The sequence below is a fragment of the Hyaena hyaena genome, unplaced genomic scaffold, assembly GCF_003009895.1.
Source record: "Hyaena hyaena isolate Hyena2069 unplaced genomic scaffold, ASM300989v1 scaffold_281, whole genome shotgun sequence".
In the NCBI taxonomy this organism is placed as follows: domain Eukaryota; kingdom Metazoa; phylum Chordata; class Mammalia; order Carnivora; family Hyaenidae; genus Hyaena; species Hyaena hyaena.
The window spans coordinates 1,828,448-1,843,493 of record NW_024080914.1 but is presented as its reverse complement, the minus strand read 5'-3'; the positions used below and the strand labels follow the sequence as shown (position 1 = coordinate 1,843,493).

The 15,046-nt window shown below is 51.2% G+C and overlaps 1 protein-coding gene across 2 annotated transcripts in view; it reads left to right on the top strand.

Moving 5' to 3' along the window:
• The first annotated feature begins 10,537 nt into the window (after window positions 1-10,537).
• CADM3 (cell adhesion molecule 3) overlaps window positions 10,538-15,046 on the top strand; it is a 29,346-nt gene continuing 24,837 nt past the window's right edge. For both annotated transcript variants that reach the window (XM_039246394.1, XM_039246393.1), the window contains exon 1: window positions 10,538-10,748. In XM_039246394.1, coding sequence (XP_039102325.1) covers window positions 10,667-10,748 — 82 coding nt within the window. In that variant the 5' untranslated portion in view covers window positions 10,538-10,666. The remainder of the gene's footprint in view (window positions 10,749-15,046) is intronic.

Below are 15,046 nucleotides of genomic sequence, written 5' to 3'. Positions count from 1 at the left end.
AAAATTTTTCTCACGGACATTGGGATAAAGATAGAACTCTTCAGTATCTGGTATTCAAGTCCTACCCTCTCAAATTTAGCTTAAAACCACCTCACCCACTGTATTTCCCATCCACAAAGGTTTTCAAACAGAACAGTGCACTGACTGTATCCTGAATAACCCTTCGTCCCTCTTGTCACACAAGCTTCGCTGTTAGGAGCAGGCGGTTGCAGACGGGCCCTTTGTGTCCACGCTCTCACTCCACAGACCCGGCGCTCTGAGTCTATCCGAAGTCCACCATTACCCCCTGCAAGGCAAGAATAGTCGTATTTCCCTTCATTAACTTAAAGAGATCTGAATTTAAGGGCAAAAAGAGGGGAACTCTATGACTGAACACCCGCTGGCGACATACTGTTCTCTTTGCATTCGTGAGTCAGAGAACCTGGGGTTGTACAAAGCAACAGATTGGGGGGCTGGAAACCTGAAGACACCTTCCTCACTGCAAACCCTCACTCAGTCTCCTGAGTCTCTTACAGGTGGGATGCATATTAGAAGGGAAGAGGAAACAAGAACCGAGATGATATCGCCTGACCAGAGAAGACTGAGATTAGACTCAGATGTGCGTTACGGGTTGTGTTTGAAACACAGAGGCCTTACGGGCCACTTTGGCCAAGAAGCTGGAAGAGGCTGCATTACAGCAAAGCAGCCACACTGAGGGAGCAAAGGACCGGGAATGGCGAGGGCGTCAGGATGGCCTCACAGGGGCAGCAGAGAGCAGGCTAAACAGATGCGCTCCGGAAGCGTGATCAAGGAACTGGAAAGGGAAAAATCTAGCTCCAAATAGCACTTTATATTGAGGCAGTGGGCACAGAGCAAGAGTCCACGGTCCAGCCAGGCAGGTGGAGAACGTCCCTCACACACCTGCTCCGAGGTGAAGGGGGCACAGGGAAAGGTAACTTACATGTACTGAGTTCCTAGGGCCTATATGTGAATGCCCTCACCCTTCCCCACAAGCCTACAGGACAGTCCATGGTAACGTCTAATGGTCAACAAATGAAAATGCTGATCTCAGAGAAAGGGGGTGGCCCACCTGGCACAGGGGAGCCCGGCTTCAAAATCCATGCTTTCTCCCTTCCTGCGCTCTCTTGGGTGAGCCAGGGCCGGCTCCTAGAACTTGAGCGGGACACACAGTCATTCCTGGCCCATCTTAGTCTGTGCCGACACTAGCCGAGGCTCACAGGAATGGAGCGAAAATATACCCGAAGTGTATCTGCCCCCGGTTCTGGCTCAGCCACGGGACAAACAGCAGCAGTGATCAGCCTAACACGTATCCATACGTGCACCTGAGGACACCAGCCCACAAGGAATCTGGCGGCAAATCTGGTGTCACTCGGCGAGGGAATATTGCTCTAACCAGAGCAAGCTCTGGAATTTGAGGGCTTTCAAGGAAATGGGGACCAAAATGGACCACAAGTGACCATGAATGAGCCAAAGAGACAGTCTGAAATCGAGAACAGCAGAAAAACCCAGAACACAGCTAGAAATAGCCTCTCAGGTTCAGCTCCCAGCCATCAGAGCAGGCAAGGCTTCATTCGCCTACTACCTGTTCTGAATCCACCTACCTAAGAAAAAAGGACTGGAGAAGAGGTTGCAATGAAAAAAGAACTCGCAGGAGGTTAGGAGTCATAACATGTTCATACCTGACACCCAGGAGGTTGAGGGGCCATTTACTAGCAGTCTCTGAGCCTCCAGAGGCTACACAGAGGCTGGTGAAAAGAAAGATGCCTTCTTCCATGAACCAGAAGGAAGAAGGAAGCACTTTAAGTGGCAGAGAGAGATTCACTCTGGGCCTAAGAAAAAAGTTCTTGATTGCAAAATCTGAGTGCAACACCAAAGACTCAGTGTGGTGAGTGAGAGTGTTCTCTTTCGTCCATTTATTCACACATTTATTAAGCACCTACTGCATGCCAGCCATTGTCATGTGCGATATCCCTTGGCTCCGGGCAACACAACTTTGCTCCAAGCTGACAGAGCCTCCTTTCTCCTGAAGCTTCTGTCTCCAGAAGCAGCAGCACTGGGAATAGATACCCAAACCAAAGATGCATTATTAAGATGGAAGCGGAAGGCGATAGGTTATCGCAAGGCAGAGGGAAGGCCCCTCTGGGGAGGGGACACTGAGGCTGAGATCTGCAAGCAAGAGCAGTTTGTACAGAGCAGAGAGGCAAGGCTCCAGCTTGGGAGGGGCCAGACAGCGCAAAGGTCTGGGTGCATTGGAGATAGATACTCCAGGGGGAACCGGTGTGGCCATGAGGCTACGGGGGTCAGAAAGCTAGGAAAGGGCCAGACCACACAGGGCTCTATAAACCAGGTTAGCAATCACTGCAGAGGAAGGGTCAAGAAAACGACCTATTGAAAAACTCGGGTATTTTCTCGTTTTAACACAACTGTATTCTAATAAGCCACTTACACATAGGGTCCTCTCACAAGTCAGGGAGGAGACACGGGCTGTGGTGTGTGGTTTCTCAGGGCTGTCGGGGTCTAGGCATCATCTGGGGACACTTGGTAACAGTAAGGCTGGCATTCTTTACTATGAAGATGCAGATCCAGAATCTCCTGGGCATCTGTAAGATTTGCAACAGGTGGTGGTACTGCTTTGCTGGAATGAATGAGTGGGCACTTTGGAGACACACCCTAATTAAGATCTCAGCTCTACCTGTTAATGTGTGACTCAAAGGGAGTTAGCACATTTCCTGAGCCTCATTTTTCTCATCTGTAAAATGGGGGTGATATAATCTACAAGTCATACGTGAAAACTAAATGACCTAACTTAAGCCCAGTGTTGGACACTAGTAAGCTCTGCGTGAACATTGAATGAATAAGTGTATGCATGAATATATAAACCCCATGCATGAGTTAAAAGCTAAATATACATGTTCACTCTTTGCAATGCTTGCTCTTTTGAGTCTGCAATGTTCTCTACCGCCAGCAGAGAGCCCAGGATCTCAGGGAGCGGAGGTGGGGTCCTGGGCAGAAACCAGCCTCCACTCAGTCTCCTACTTAGCCTTTCTTCTCTCTTTTCTGTTTAACTGGCCAAGCTATTCTGAATCATGACTACCCCCAACTCCTTCTCCCCCTGCCCTCCCCTAAAACATAAAATAACTCACTCAGCTTTTCTTCCCTTCCAGTCTGCCTTGAAGATGACCCCAGCTGGTTGCCAAGGAGATAGTCTCAGTAACAGGTGCCATTGAGGTTGGTCTGTTGACCAACCATCACTCTTTGGTCCCTGACTTTCCCAATCTTGACACGGCAAGTTCTGGAAAGTGCCTCATTCCCTGGCAAGCCAAGACCGTTATTCACGGTACTTACCCCCTTCCTCTACACAACTTCAGGTTGCCGTGCCCCACAGCACTGGCCACACACTGTACTGACGGCTGAGTCCTGTAACCGTGTTCTGGGTGTTGTGTCCACCCTGCTCACAGGACCAGACAAGCCCACACTCAGTGGGTCCTCTTCAATGTCATGGTCCCAGAAGGGTCAGGCTTCTGAGTCAAATGATGTGTACCCTCCAGTCCATCCATCACTGTTGCCAGAGTTATCGCTCTAAAATGCAAATCCTGCCCTGACATTTCCCTGCTTAAAACCCTCCCATGGCTCCTAGTTTGCAGAAGTAGGAACAATCTCTGGCACAAACTTCTTGAACAATCCGGTGACAACTGGGTATGCTACTTCTTGCTTTCCTGCTTTGCATACACCGTCCCCTCTTTTTCTAATTCCTCCATCTTTTTTATACCTGGTCAACTCCTCCTCATTCCTTAGGGTTTCCCACAGTGTAATCTCTGCCTCTTCTGGGATTCTACAGGGCCATATATGGTATTTATCACAGGCTGTAGCAGTTATGTGTTTACATGCCCATCTTCCCTACTGGACTCTGAGTTCCTTAAAGGTTAGCTTCATACTTGCTCATCTCGAGAGCCCAGCACCAGACACTGACATTTTGTTATAGCATTTTTTAACATTCACTCCTATCTTATGATTCTAAGAAGCAAACCATTACTGTCAGACTGGTCTTAATTACCACGTATTTTGCATCCCTGGATATTTTCTTTTCCCTGACTTTTGCATTTTTCACCCACAGATAAAACGAGGCTCAAAAACGGGGTGGAAATTGGAGATGGGGTGAGAACATCCACTGATCGTTTTATTTGGCAGTTGAAAAAAATAAAACTTGGGGGTTTACAGATTTTTTTTGTAGCCTGCACAAAACAGCTGGGTCAAAATACCCGATTTCAATCAGCATTGTGCATTGCACATAAAAAACCAAGAAAGTACAAATCAAGGCAGGAAGGAAGGATGTATCTTCTTGGACACATGGTTTTTTGTGTTCTTAACATCTAAGCATGTATGTCCACCAGGGGTGAGTACAAATTGACAACACTCTTGTTTCATTTTGTTTGTATTAACAAATAGACCAGAGCGCCACTGCTCAGAAATTTTCTAGAACTCCTCTTTGAAGAATCAACGTATTAGGCAACCTGGAAGTCATTTATTCTTACTTCCCAGCCAAGTCTTGTTTGTGTATTACCCAATGTGAACCACCTCTTATCCATAAGATTTGGATCCTAAGACATTTGGCTATTTTCAGAATTAAAAGCCATCCTCCAAGGACAAAAATTTTCCACAACTGAATATACCCCCAAAGGATGTGGCAAGCTCTCAAGTCAATTCCAAGAATTACAAAAATGCATCTTGAATAGGTGGATGGAAATATGTTGCATATATATTAGAATCCTTCACCTTCTTTTGGACACGTTGTGTCTACATGAACACATACATTAACTGCAGGGAATATGCCAGTGAAATGTGGTTATTTACATGCATGTCCGCCTGGAGAAAAAAATGGTTCATCAAGCCTGTGTGTTTATAAATACATCATTTCAGCTAAATTCAGTAGAATCAACTGAGAAGCTTACTATTTTCCTGTTTCTATGCTAAGCACTGAGAATAACAAGATTCATGAAGTATCATTCCTGCCCTCAAAGAGCTCACAGTTAGTGGAGAAAAACATATTGACAAACACATGACATATCAGTGGGGGCTGGGGGGTGAGAGGCAGCTGATAGTCCACATACTGGTAGCACCTAGCAAGGAGTGATTATCTCAGGCTAGAAAACTTCACAGAGGTGGTGGCACCTAATCAAAGTTTGAATAGATAACACAAGCACTTAATGAGATAGGCAATCCAGGTATAGGAAATAGTATGTGCAAAGACACTGAGGCATGAAACAACATAGTGTGTTTGGGAAATTACAAGCCATTTAATATTGCTGGAGCACAGAACACAAGGCGAAGGAGGCTGAGATAGTCGTCGGAGAGGCTGCAGATACCTATGTAGCCGAAAATATGTATTTTTGTTTGCAGACGATTATGTGTCTACTGTTTTTCTGAAATACATCAATCAGCCCGTCGCTGAAGGAATAGTGGCACACGCATTTATGGCTTGATTTTATTTTTGCCTGAATGTATCACAGACACTGTCCCCAGCTTCAGTTCCTATTTTTCCGTCCCCAATTATGCGCACCTGGCACTGATTCCTCCCCTCTGTGCTCTGGGTGTCCTGCTCCGTCTCCCCTCGCACTGCCTCCTCCCAGATCGATCTGCGTCTTCCTAGAGCCTCTCAGGTCAGCCTTCTCTCTAATATCAAGCAATGCCTCCTCCCTCCTGCAAAGCAAATCTCAAACGACCTCCCCTCTAACAAGCCTCCTGGCAAAGTCCAGGAGCTAAACACAGAGGCTCTGGAGTCAGACAAATCTGTGTCTAAAACCTGGGTCTCTCAGCCAAGTCTCTGTGCTCCTGGGCCAGTCACTTGGCTTCTCCAAGCTTTATCTACACCTGAGGCTCAGACACGACTATACTTGTACAGGTGGGGTAATGCTTGCTGCCCAAGAAAGCTCGAGAACACCAAAAGGAATACTAAATAGAAAGAACTTCGTGTAGCACCTGGAACGTCGTTGGCCTTTTAACAGTCACTGTTAATCATAAATTCAAATTGTCTAGTGATTCTTATGCCTAAGTCATATGCATGCATAGGGTGATTTCATGGGTAGGTATTGACCTTGACGTTGTGTGCTGTTCTGATATGCTGTGGGAGGCAGGGCTGCTGGACAAATTCAATGCCAACAATGTCCCCCCCGCCTGAGGTTGGGGGGGGGGGCGGTTGGAATTCAGCAAGTTTGGGAAGGAAAAGGAGGCTTTTCTTTTCAGTTTGTTTCTTTCTATAGTTTGATTATTTTAACTTTATAAATACATTAATGTTTTAAGTGTCAGTGGGGTTTCTGGGCAGGGAGATTTGGGCTTTTTGTTGGTTTATTTGTTTGGTTTCTATTTTGTATCACTATATATATTTATATACTGGTGTATTATATATACACTATATATATTTATATGTTATATATACCACTATATATAAACTAATAATCCAAGAAACTCTGTATTTTAGAAGTCATTCAAGGGGCACCTAGGTGGCTCAGTTGGTTAAGCGTCTGACTTCGGCTCAGGTCATGATCTCATGGTTCATGGGTTTGAGTCTGCATTGGGCTCCGTGTTGACAGCTCTCGGAACCCACTTCAGATTCTGTGTCTCCCTCTCTCTCTGCCCCTCCCTTGCTTGTGCTTTGTGACTCTCTCCCTCAAAAATAAATAAACATTAAAAAAATGTTTAAAAAAAGAAAGTATTTGTTGGTAGAAAAAGGAATGAGCATAGGTTTTAAGGGCAAGCTGACCTTAAATAGTGAATTTGGACCCACTATTAACAAATGACAGACTCTCGTCACACCTTTGTTTCCTCTTGTGTGTGAGGCAGCTAATAATTCCAACCACATGGTTGGAATTTCCAGTACCTTGGTATTTCCAGTACCTTGGTCAGATACTGCGCGTGTCAAGTGCCCAGTGCAAAATGTGGCCAACAGTGGGTTCTCCAGTGGCACCTGTGATCATGTCTACTATGTGCGTGATGCTTTCCTAGGTGCTGGGCTCTTAACAGGCAGAGTAAATATACTGGTTCAAACTGACAATTAACTCAGGGTTGGTATTAGGATTAATAGTTAGAGTCTGTAATAGATTAGGGTTAGGATGAAATTAGAATTCAATTAAGGTTAGAATTAAAATGTACACGAAGGTTATTATTGAGGATGGGGTTAATTAAAACTGGATAATGGAAGTAGGGAACAGTATGAGGAACACTGGTTTAGTTGGGTGGAAAATTAAGGAGAAGAGCAATGTGGAAACCCACGTAGGATGTACTGATAAAGAAGACGTAGAGACAAGAAGGACTCACAGAGCAGAACCGAGCCCAGTCTTCCGAGCTGTTTCCCACAGGTGTGGCCACCCCACTCCTGGTGATTACCTAGTATTCACCCCACTCGGCTCAGGCCCCCTCCCCGCCCAGAGCAGGAGCAGCAGCGTGGGGAAAGGAATGCCCGGGGCCCACACAGCTGCGGCCAGCCCAGCACCGGTGCCAGCGCCGCATTCCACACCCCCAGCTCCCCAGGCTGTTGCTGAGTGGACAGGGCATCGGAAGCCAGAACCCGCCTTCTCTCCACCCTCCTTCTCTGCTGCCCCCCAGTCTCTGCTGTAGCCACCAGCCCTTTCATCCCACAGACAACCTAGTCCACACTTTGTGCGAGTCTCTTAGAGATGCATGGTGTATGTCACAGCATTTCAGAGTGGAACGTAACCATGCGATCACAGTCCAACGTGGATACTTTTATTATTACCTATTTACATGACGGGGGTCGTTCCAGTAGGTCAGTCTTGCTTTGTAAAACTCTGCTCCTAGTGAACGGGAGCCTGTGAGCTGCAGGGCTATGCAAGCACAGAGGACACTAAAATGATTGTAGGCAAGGAGTGATTCCCAATGGAGACATCCGCATCTGCAGGAGAAACTACCCTTCCACTCAGATACACAGGACTGAGCAACTCCTCACTTGGTACACGGCTCAGAAGTACTGGCAATGATACTCCTCGGTCCTCTGGGCCCCCAGGATACTCTCTGCCTCCTCTGTCCAACTGGGTAACCCCCTTTCTGCACCGCCGTGTGGACGTAGGAAGTCACTTAACTTCTCGGAGTCTTCTCTTCCTCATCCGTTCAACAAGGGGCATGAATTAGGTAATCTCGAAGGTCGCTTACAACTCTAATACTCTTTCATTCTAAGATTCTAAAAGCCAATGACTGCTTCGTATTCCCAGGGCCTAACGTGCTGCCAAACTGATACTGATGATGCAGAAAAGGGAAAAGGAGCCAGTAGGAAAAGAGCGTTGCAGTCTCGTTCGCTAGCTCTTCGGACTGTCTCCAAAAGGGCTCTCCTCCCACACGGTTACAGTAGAGGGTGGGGCCAGGGCAGCAGCCGTTAGAGAATTAAGTGAGAACAGGCAGACAGGGATCACGGTGGAGGAACAGATGGAAAAGATGATTAGTTGGAGGAGCTTGGGAACTAATCCCCTATCCCGCTGTCCCCATCCCGTCCATCCCGTCCCTCCTGCGACACTAACCTGTCCTCTCTTAAGACCACTCAGATGATCTCTAAGGCTTCTTCTAGCTGCAAAGATAATACTCTTTAGCCATCAAGACCCTTTAACCAGGAGAGCCTGATCCTTCCCCTCTGAAGCCCCATTCTCTCTGAAAACACAGCCACTCCTTCTTTTTTTCTGTATGACTAAACTTACGCTAACCTGGTCCCCCCACTATCTGAAATACCAATCTTCCTTTCTGGTCTCCCCTCCCTCTGGAGAGAGTCTGGTCTGCCCAGGCTTCAACTACTCTACTCTCTCCATCTTCATCTTGTAGAGATTTTTAAGATGTCAGGGAGTCACTGAGATATGGGAAAGCAAACATGACAGCCCAAGGTAGCCCCAAACTTCTGCAAGTAAGTCTAACGAACTCAGGAAACATGAAGAAGCAGGCAGAGGTCTTCTCCCAGAGACCACTGATAGATTCTAGAAACAGAGAGAAACAGTGGAGCAACATCTCTGGGATCTTCCCAGAGAAGAGTCACTGGCCTCTCTATCATCAACTAACATTTATATGCAGCTTTACCAACTACACAGTACTTCCCACATCCTTGTCCTTGAATTACTAGATGACAGGCATTTAAGTCCATCAGAGAGGGCTGGGAGTGCCTGTCTGAGAGGAGGAAAGATTGCCCAAACATTAAGGATTAGCGTGGCGAGGCGCAGTCACCAGTGCAGAAAGGGGACTGACCTGGGGGCTAGAGGACAAGCACCCAGGGTCTCTCAGGACTGGAAGACACTTTAGAGACCATATCGTCCCTTGGCCTAACCACCACGTGTGTTTTCTACTGATAACTGTCAGTGTAACCTTGGGAGGGCAGTTAATCCACCTTGGACCTCAGCTGCACCTGTATAATAAGGAGTGGGACCAAATAGTTTTAAAGAATCCTTATATACATAAAACTCTTCGATTCAGAGAGTCTAAAATTTAGGAATATCCCCAAAAGCTACGGTTAAGCAAAGCTACCTTCGAGGGGTCTCTGAGATGCAGCAAGACCCTTCCAGAGATACTCAGATCACGAAGCATGGCAAACCCAAGGACTCGGCACTCTTCACCAGGCATCAACCCCCTGCCTCTCTCATCCACTCTGGCCATCGAGGCATTGCTCCTAAAGGCGGAGTCTTCCTGAGGGTCTGCAGATGAGACCATTCACCCAAGAATCTTACTAAAACTTGAGAAGGAAGGACAGGATCCTCTGAAAGATTGAGAAAAAATATTGGGAGGAAGGTCTGGATGGAAGGGGAGGGTAGAGAGGATTAAGCGGGGACGCTTCGGAGTTGCTTTGTAGTCGGCTTGGTTGGGCAAGAGTCTGAAGTGAAATCAGGGGTCACAGGGGGAGTCCTTTCTTGGACGGGGGATCGAGGGAACGTGGATCCCCACGGCCTGGAGGTTTGCTGGAAGAAACCTTTCAAGGGAAATTGCCTGGGGCCACACATTGTTGCTGGACAGAGGACTGGGGGCTCCTGGGTCAGGGGAACTAGGGAGGTGTGTGTTTAGGTCAGGGTAACTGGCTGCCCGCAGGGAGATGTCGCTGGGCACACTGTTGATAGGGGGCCCCGGGGCGGCTCCTGGGGATCCCCGCTTGCCAAAGGAGGGAGGGCGGGGCTGGAGGATCTCGGGCTGGTGGGCACGCCCTTGCCCAGGCCTGCAGTGGCCGCTCTCGCCAGCTGGCCCCAGGCCCTGCCCGGCTCCCCTCCCTCCACCCCAAGCCTAAGGGGGGTGCGTGCAGGGTCCCACTGCTGAGCCAGCTCCCTCCCTCGGCTCCACACCCGCGCCCGGCTGGCGGAGCTCCCGGGGGAGAAGGTGGAAGGCACCACGAGGGCGCGGAGGGGGTGTGGGAGGCGGGGGGAGTGGGGAATGCGGCAGCTAGGCCCCCCCGCGACCAGCCCAACCCCCCGCCGCCCCCCCTCCACCTCCAACCGAATGGTTTGCTCCGAGCGCCCTATTTAATCCCCGCGACTGCAGCAGCGCCGGCTCCCTCCCGGTCCCCGCCTCGGCCCCGGGCTCCGAGCGGCTCGGGGGCGCCCTGTCGGTCAGCGTCGCTGCCCACCCCCTGCCCAGCCCCCCGCCCCCGGGGACCCAGGCTCGCCAGCGCGCAGCGGGGAGCCGGCCGGGACGCGCCATGGGGGGCCCCTCCGTCCTGCCCCTGCTGCTGCTCCTCGCCAGCTGCGGGGCGCCCGGCGGGGCCAACCTCTCCCAGGACGGTGAGTCGGGGGTGGCGGGGCGGCGCCGGGGGGGGGGGGGCCGGGGCGGGGCGGGGGGGGGGCCGTGGGCTTTGTCTGCAGGCGGGGGGGCTCGGGTCGCCGCCGCCGCCGTGGTACCCGGGCGGGTCTGTCCGGGCACGCGTGTCGGGCGGGTCTGGGCTGCGCCGCTGTGCACCTGCCGCTCCCTCGCGTGTGCGTGCGCCCGGGGCTCGGTCAGCTCGCGGCCGCCCCGGGTCTGGCGGCGCCGCTGTCCGTGTGCGTGTGTCTGGGTGTGCGCGTCTGTGTTGGTGTCTGCCGCTGCGTTTCTGTGTCAGTATCTGTGTGTATGTCTGTGTCAGTGTGTGTTGGGGGCGGAGTGAGAGCTGTCGCCGTTTCAGTCGGGGCGTGTGTCGGGGTTTGTGTATGTGTCTGGAGGGGTTGGATAGCCGGTGCACCCCCCCAACTGCTGTATGCAAACATCGCTGCCCCCCCGCCCGCCCCCACCCGCGGCGCAGCTCCGAGCGGCAGGGAAGGGGGCCTGGGTGAGGCTGCCGAGGGGGGCGTGGGCACGGAATGGGGGGGGCTTCTCCTTGGAGCAAAACAACAACACAGGGCGGGGGGGGGGGGGCAGGATGGCAGGATCCCTAGCGGTGGCAGCAGCTGGTAAAAGAAACCCAGACAGGAGCGGAGGAGGTGGGGGAAGGTTGGGCAAAAGGAAGCATCAAGATATTTGGGAAGGAGAATGCCCAGAAAACCCAAGGCTGTCCTGGGCTGAGCATGGATTTTCCCAGATTTGGGGTGGGGTAGCTCGCCTTTTGCCCCAGGTGGGAACTCAAGCCCTCTCGGGTTTGTAAGGCTAAGACCCAGGGAAGAGTGGGGGGAAGCAGGGAGGCGGGGCCAGGGCGAGGGGACTTGGGGAAGAGCCCCTCCCGCCCGGACCGGCTATGTAGGTCAGCGCTGTGGGGGCCCCTCAGTTTTCTTAAAGGCTGCTGACGGTTCATGGGGTGGCAGGGGACAGTTTGTAGGGAGCCCAGGAAGGGAGCCAGGCTCAGAGCCTCAGGTCCCCGGAGGAGGGAGGGCAGGCAGTGGAGGGACTAACGGAATGCATCCTCCGCCCAGTCAGAGGAGGGCTGGGCTGCCTTAGGGGGAGAGGGGACGGCCAGGACCTCTGCGGAGCAAAGGGATGTGGGGAGAGTGAGGGGGAGGGTGGTGGCTATGCCCGGCCAGATGCCAACGAAAAACAGAAAGAACCGCAGGGGAGGAGAAAGGGGAGGCGGCTCCTGGGCTATGGACCCAGTGGCCAGCAGGGATGGGCACAGGGCCAGGGCGGGGCGGGGGTGGAGAGGGGAGGGGTTGAAACTGGGGAGGATGATGTAAAGAATTTCATCTGAAGAAAACAGGCGAGGAGCCAGGGTGCTGGAGGAATAATCGCTCCATCTCCCCTGACCTCCTCTCTCAGCCCCGTCTCTGTCATGATAAAGGAGCTTCAGCTGGTGTGAGGTTCCTGGGGGTCCCTTCCCTACAGCTGGCTGACTCCTTCCACCCGGTACCCAGCAACACCCCAAAGGGAGTCCCTCCCGGCAGCGTTGGGAGTCACCACTGTGACAGCAGCTCCTCCCCTGGGCGGAATCCCCCTTCCCCAGAGGACCACACTGATGACCCTACTCACCATGGGGGTGAGAGGGGAGTCCCAAGGGCCAGCCAGGTGCAAGGCAAGGACAGGCTGCTGGGTGTATGTGCCCCAATAATCATCCTCTACTAGGCCTTGACTTTCAGCTGCAGACCCTGGCCTTTTCATGCCGCTAGCTGCGTTCACCATAGACAGTGTGACCCAAGCTGCACCTGTTTGGCAGTGGGGACTGACAGCCCCAGGCTAGTACCTAAACAGAAAGAAGTCACCCCAGAAAGCTGGGAGCTCTCCAGCTCTAGGATGTAAACACTGGAGAAGGGAGTAAATCTATCCACTAGCCAAGGCTTTCTTCACCAACCACACAATTCCGTCTTGGCCCTCAATTTGGGGGCCCAGCCCTCACTCAGGTGTAAGGTTGAGAGGAAGAGAAACCCTCTGTCTTTGTATTTATAAACATTTCCCAGCAGTGCTGGAGGGAAGGAGTGGAAGGCACTAACTCTTTAATGGAGAATTTCCAGACAAGAGGTCGGGAAGTCTGGGATGGGTGGGGAGGGAGGTGTGTTCCTGAGGAATATTCAAATCAAGCCTCATTTTCCTCTAAAGCATTATCTGTCTAGATAATGGACACACATTTGGTGTGCAATGTCCCAGGATTTACTGAGGTAGAAGACACACAGCCACATGCAATCTTTATCTAAATTAATTCTACCTCTCAGTTACTGGACCTACGAAGGCCAGCTCTGATGTGGGAGGTGGTCACACAGATTTGAGGTCCATGGATGGTGGTCTTGATGGCCATTCTGACCAGGGCCATGCAAAAGGTGTGTCCAGTGCCCCCAGTGTGGCCTGGGTCCCCCTGGCAGGGAGCGAGGCAGTACATAGCTTACCTGGTAATGTTTACCCCAAACAAGGGGATAAGGTGTGAAAGTTTATGGACAAGATGCCCTAATACACTAATGCCTGAGTAGTCAAGGGTGTGTGTCGGGCTCTTTCCATTCAGAAGGAAAACAAACCTCATGTGTGGCTGGGGTATGGAGCTCCCTGGGGTATAACGGCAGTTTTTTTAGGGTTCATAAGGCTGAACAGGGACTGAGAGGCTGGAGAAGGGCAGCAGATGATCTCTGAACATGCATGCTGTGGCTGGAGGCCGAGGACAAGTTGGGACATTCAGTTTGCCACCTGCTCCTTCCTTCTCACATTCTTCTACCAGCACTGGTAGAGGCTGGCACTCCCAGGCTTGGCGGATACGAGGCCTGTGAATGTGTCCTGTGTGGAGCCCTGGTAAGCTCAACATTCAGTACCGTGCCCAGCCTTCCTTGGATTCTCCCTGGTCAGGTTATTTCCAGCACCCTGTGAGTTGACCTAGTGTAGAGCAGGTGGCTGGACAGCCTGCTTTGCTTCAGCTTATAGCATCTCAACCTTGTCCCTCACTGCCCCATACGTGAACATCTTTCCCTTTCCAATGACCTTCTGTCCACTGCCGTCCATTCGTCGGCCCCCTGGCCAGGTGCCCAGTTTAGAGCTCATGCCCAATGTGCCAAGAAGTCCAGCAGGCATTCACTCTAGAGCTGCCCACGGGTCTGCCTGGCAGATCTCTACCATCTCTCTTCTTCCTTCTTGCAGCTGTAACTGTTCTGTTCCCGTGTTCTTCCTGGTTCCATTTCTAGCCCTCGGGAAGGATAGATGTGCTCTTCATGGCACAAAGAAGTTGAGGCCTTCAGAGAGACTTCAGTACAGCAGAGCTTAGTTAACTCCACGTAGAACCAGTCTGTCTGACGGGGGACCCAAGCTGTGGCTCGCCCACTGGTCATCCAGAGCCACACACAGGGCTCTGCCCTGAGCCCAAGCTCTCCCTGGGGCTAGGCAGCACTGCTGGTTTACATGGTTTCTTCCAGGACAGTGGTTTTCCCACTTTTATTTTTAAAGATGTGAAATTCCTTTGTCGCATAAGTAAAACAGATCAAAGGAGAACTACTCTTGCTGAAAGACATAAGACAGACCTGTAGCCCTTTCACCCCTCTTCCTGGCTCCCTAAAATCCCTATGCTCTGGGGGTGGGGGGAGCTCTGCTACACCCAGACTGGGGTCCTAGACTCTAACATGACAGCAAGGGAGCCAGCTCGCTGCCCTCAGGTGCTCTCTCTCTCTCTCTTTCCTCTTCCAACTGAGGAAGACTGGAGACCCAAGTTTAATTTCGAGAATGCCTTCTTGGAGACATTCCCTGTTCACTTGGAGAATGACTCACAGTTCTGCAGCCATAAAATTCCACAGATGGCATTTCGTGTTCTGGTCACTTTCAAACAGCAGACTGGGTAGTTGTGTCGTTGCTCTGTAAACCCCTAGATCTGATTTTGGGACTCCTTGCTCATACAACTTGCTTATAGTCCACGTAATATGCAGAATGGGATCAAAGGCTGCTTGTCCTTCCTTAAGTCACATGCTAGGAATAATATCTTCATAGTTATCAGCAGAGAGCTAAAGCCCCAGGGGGGCTGTGAGTAGTCACATTCTTTGTTGTTTCCAGCTCCAGTAGACTGTGCACTGGTGCTGCAATCTCTGTTTGGTCATCTGCTTCTCAGTAACAGAATGTCACCTAAGGACAGTAACCTGGGTTCCAGATTCTCCATGAAAGCAACTGGTGGTCTGGACTACCTTCTTACAGACTACTGAATGAAAAATCTCCAGGGCGT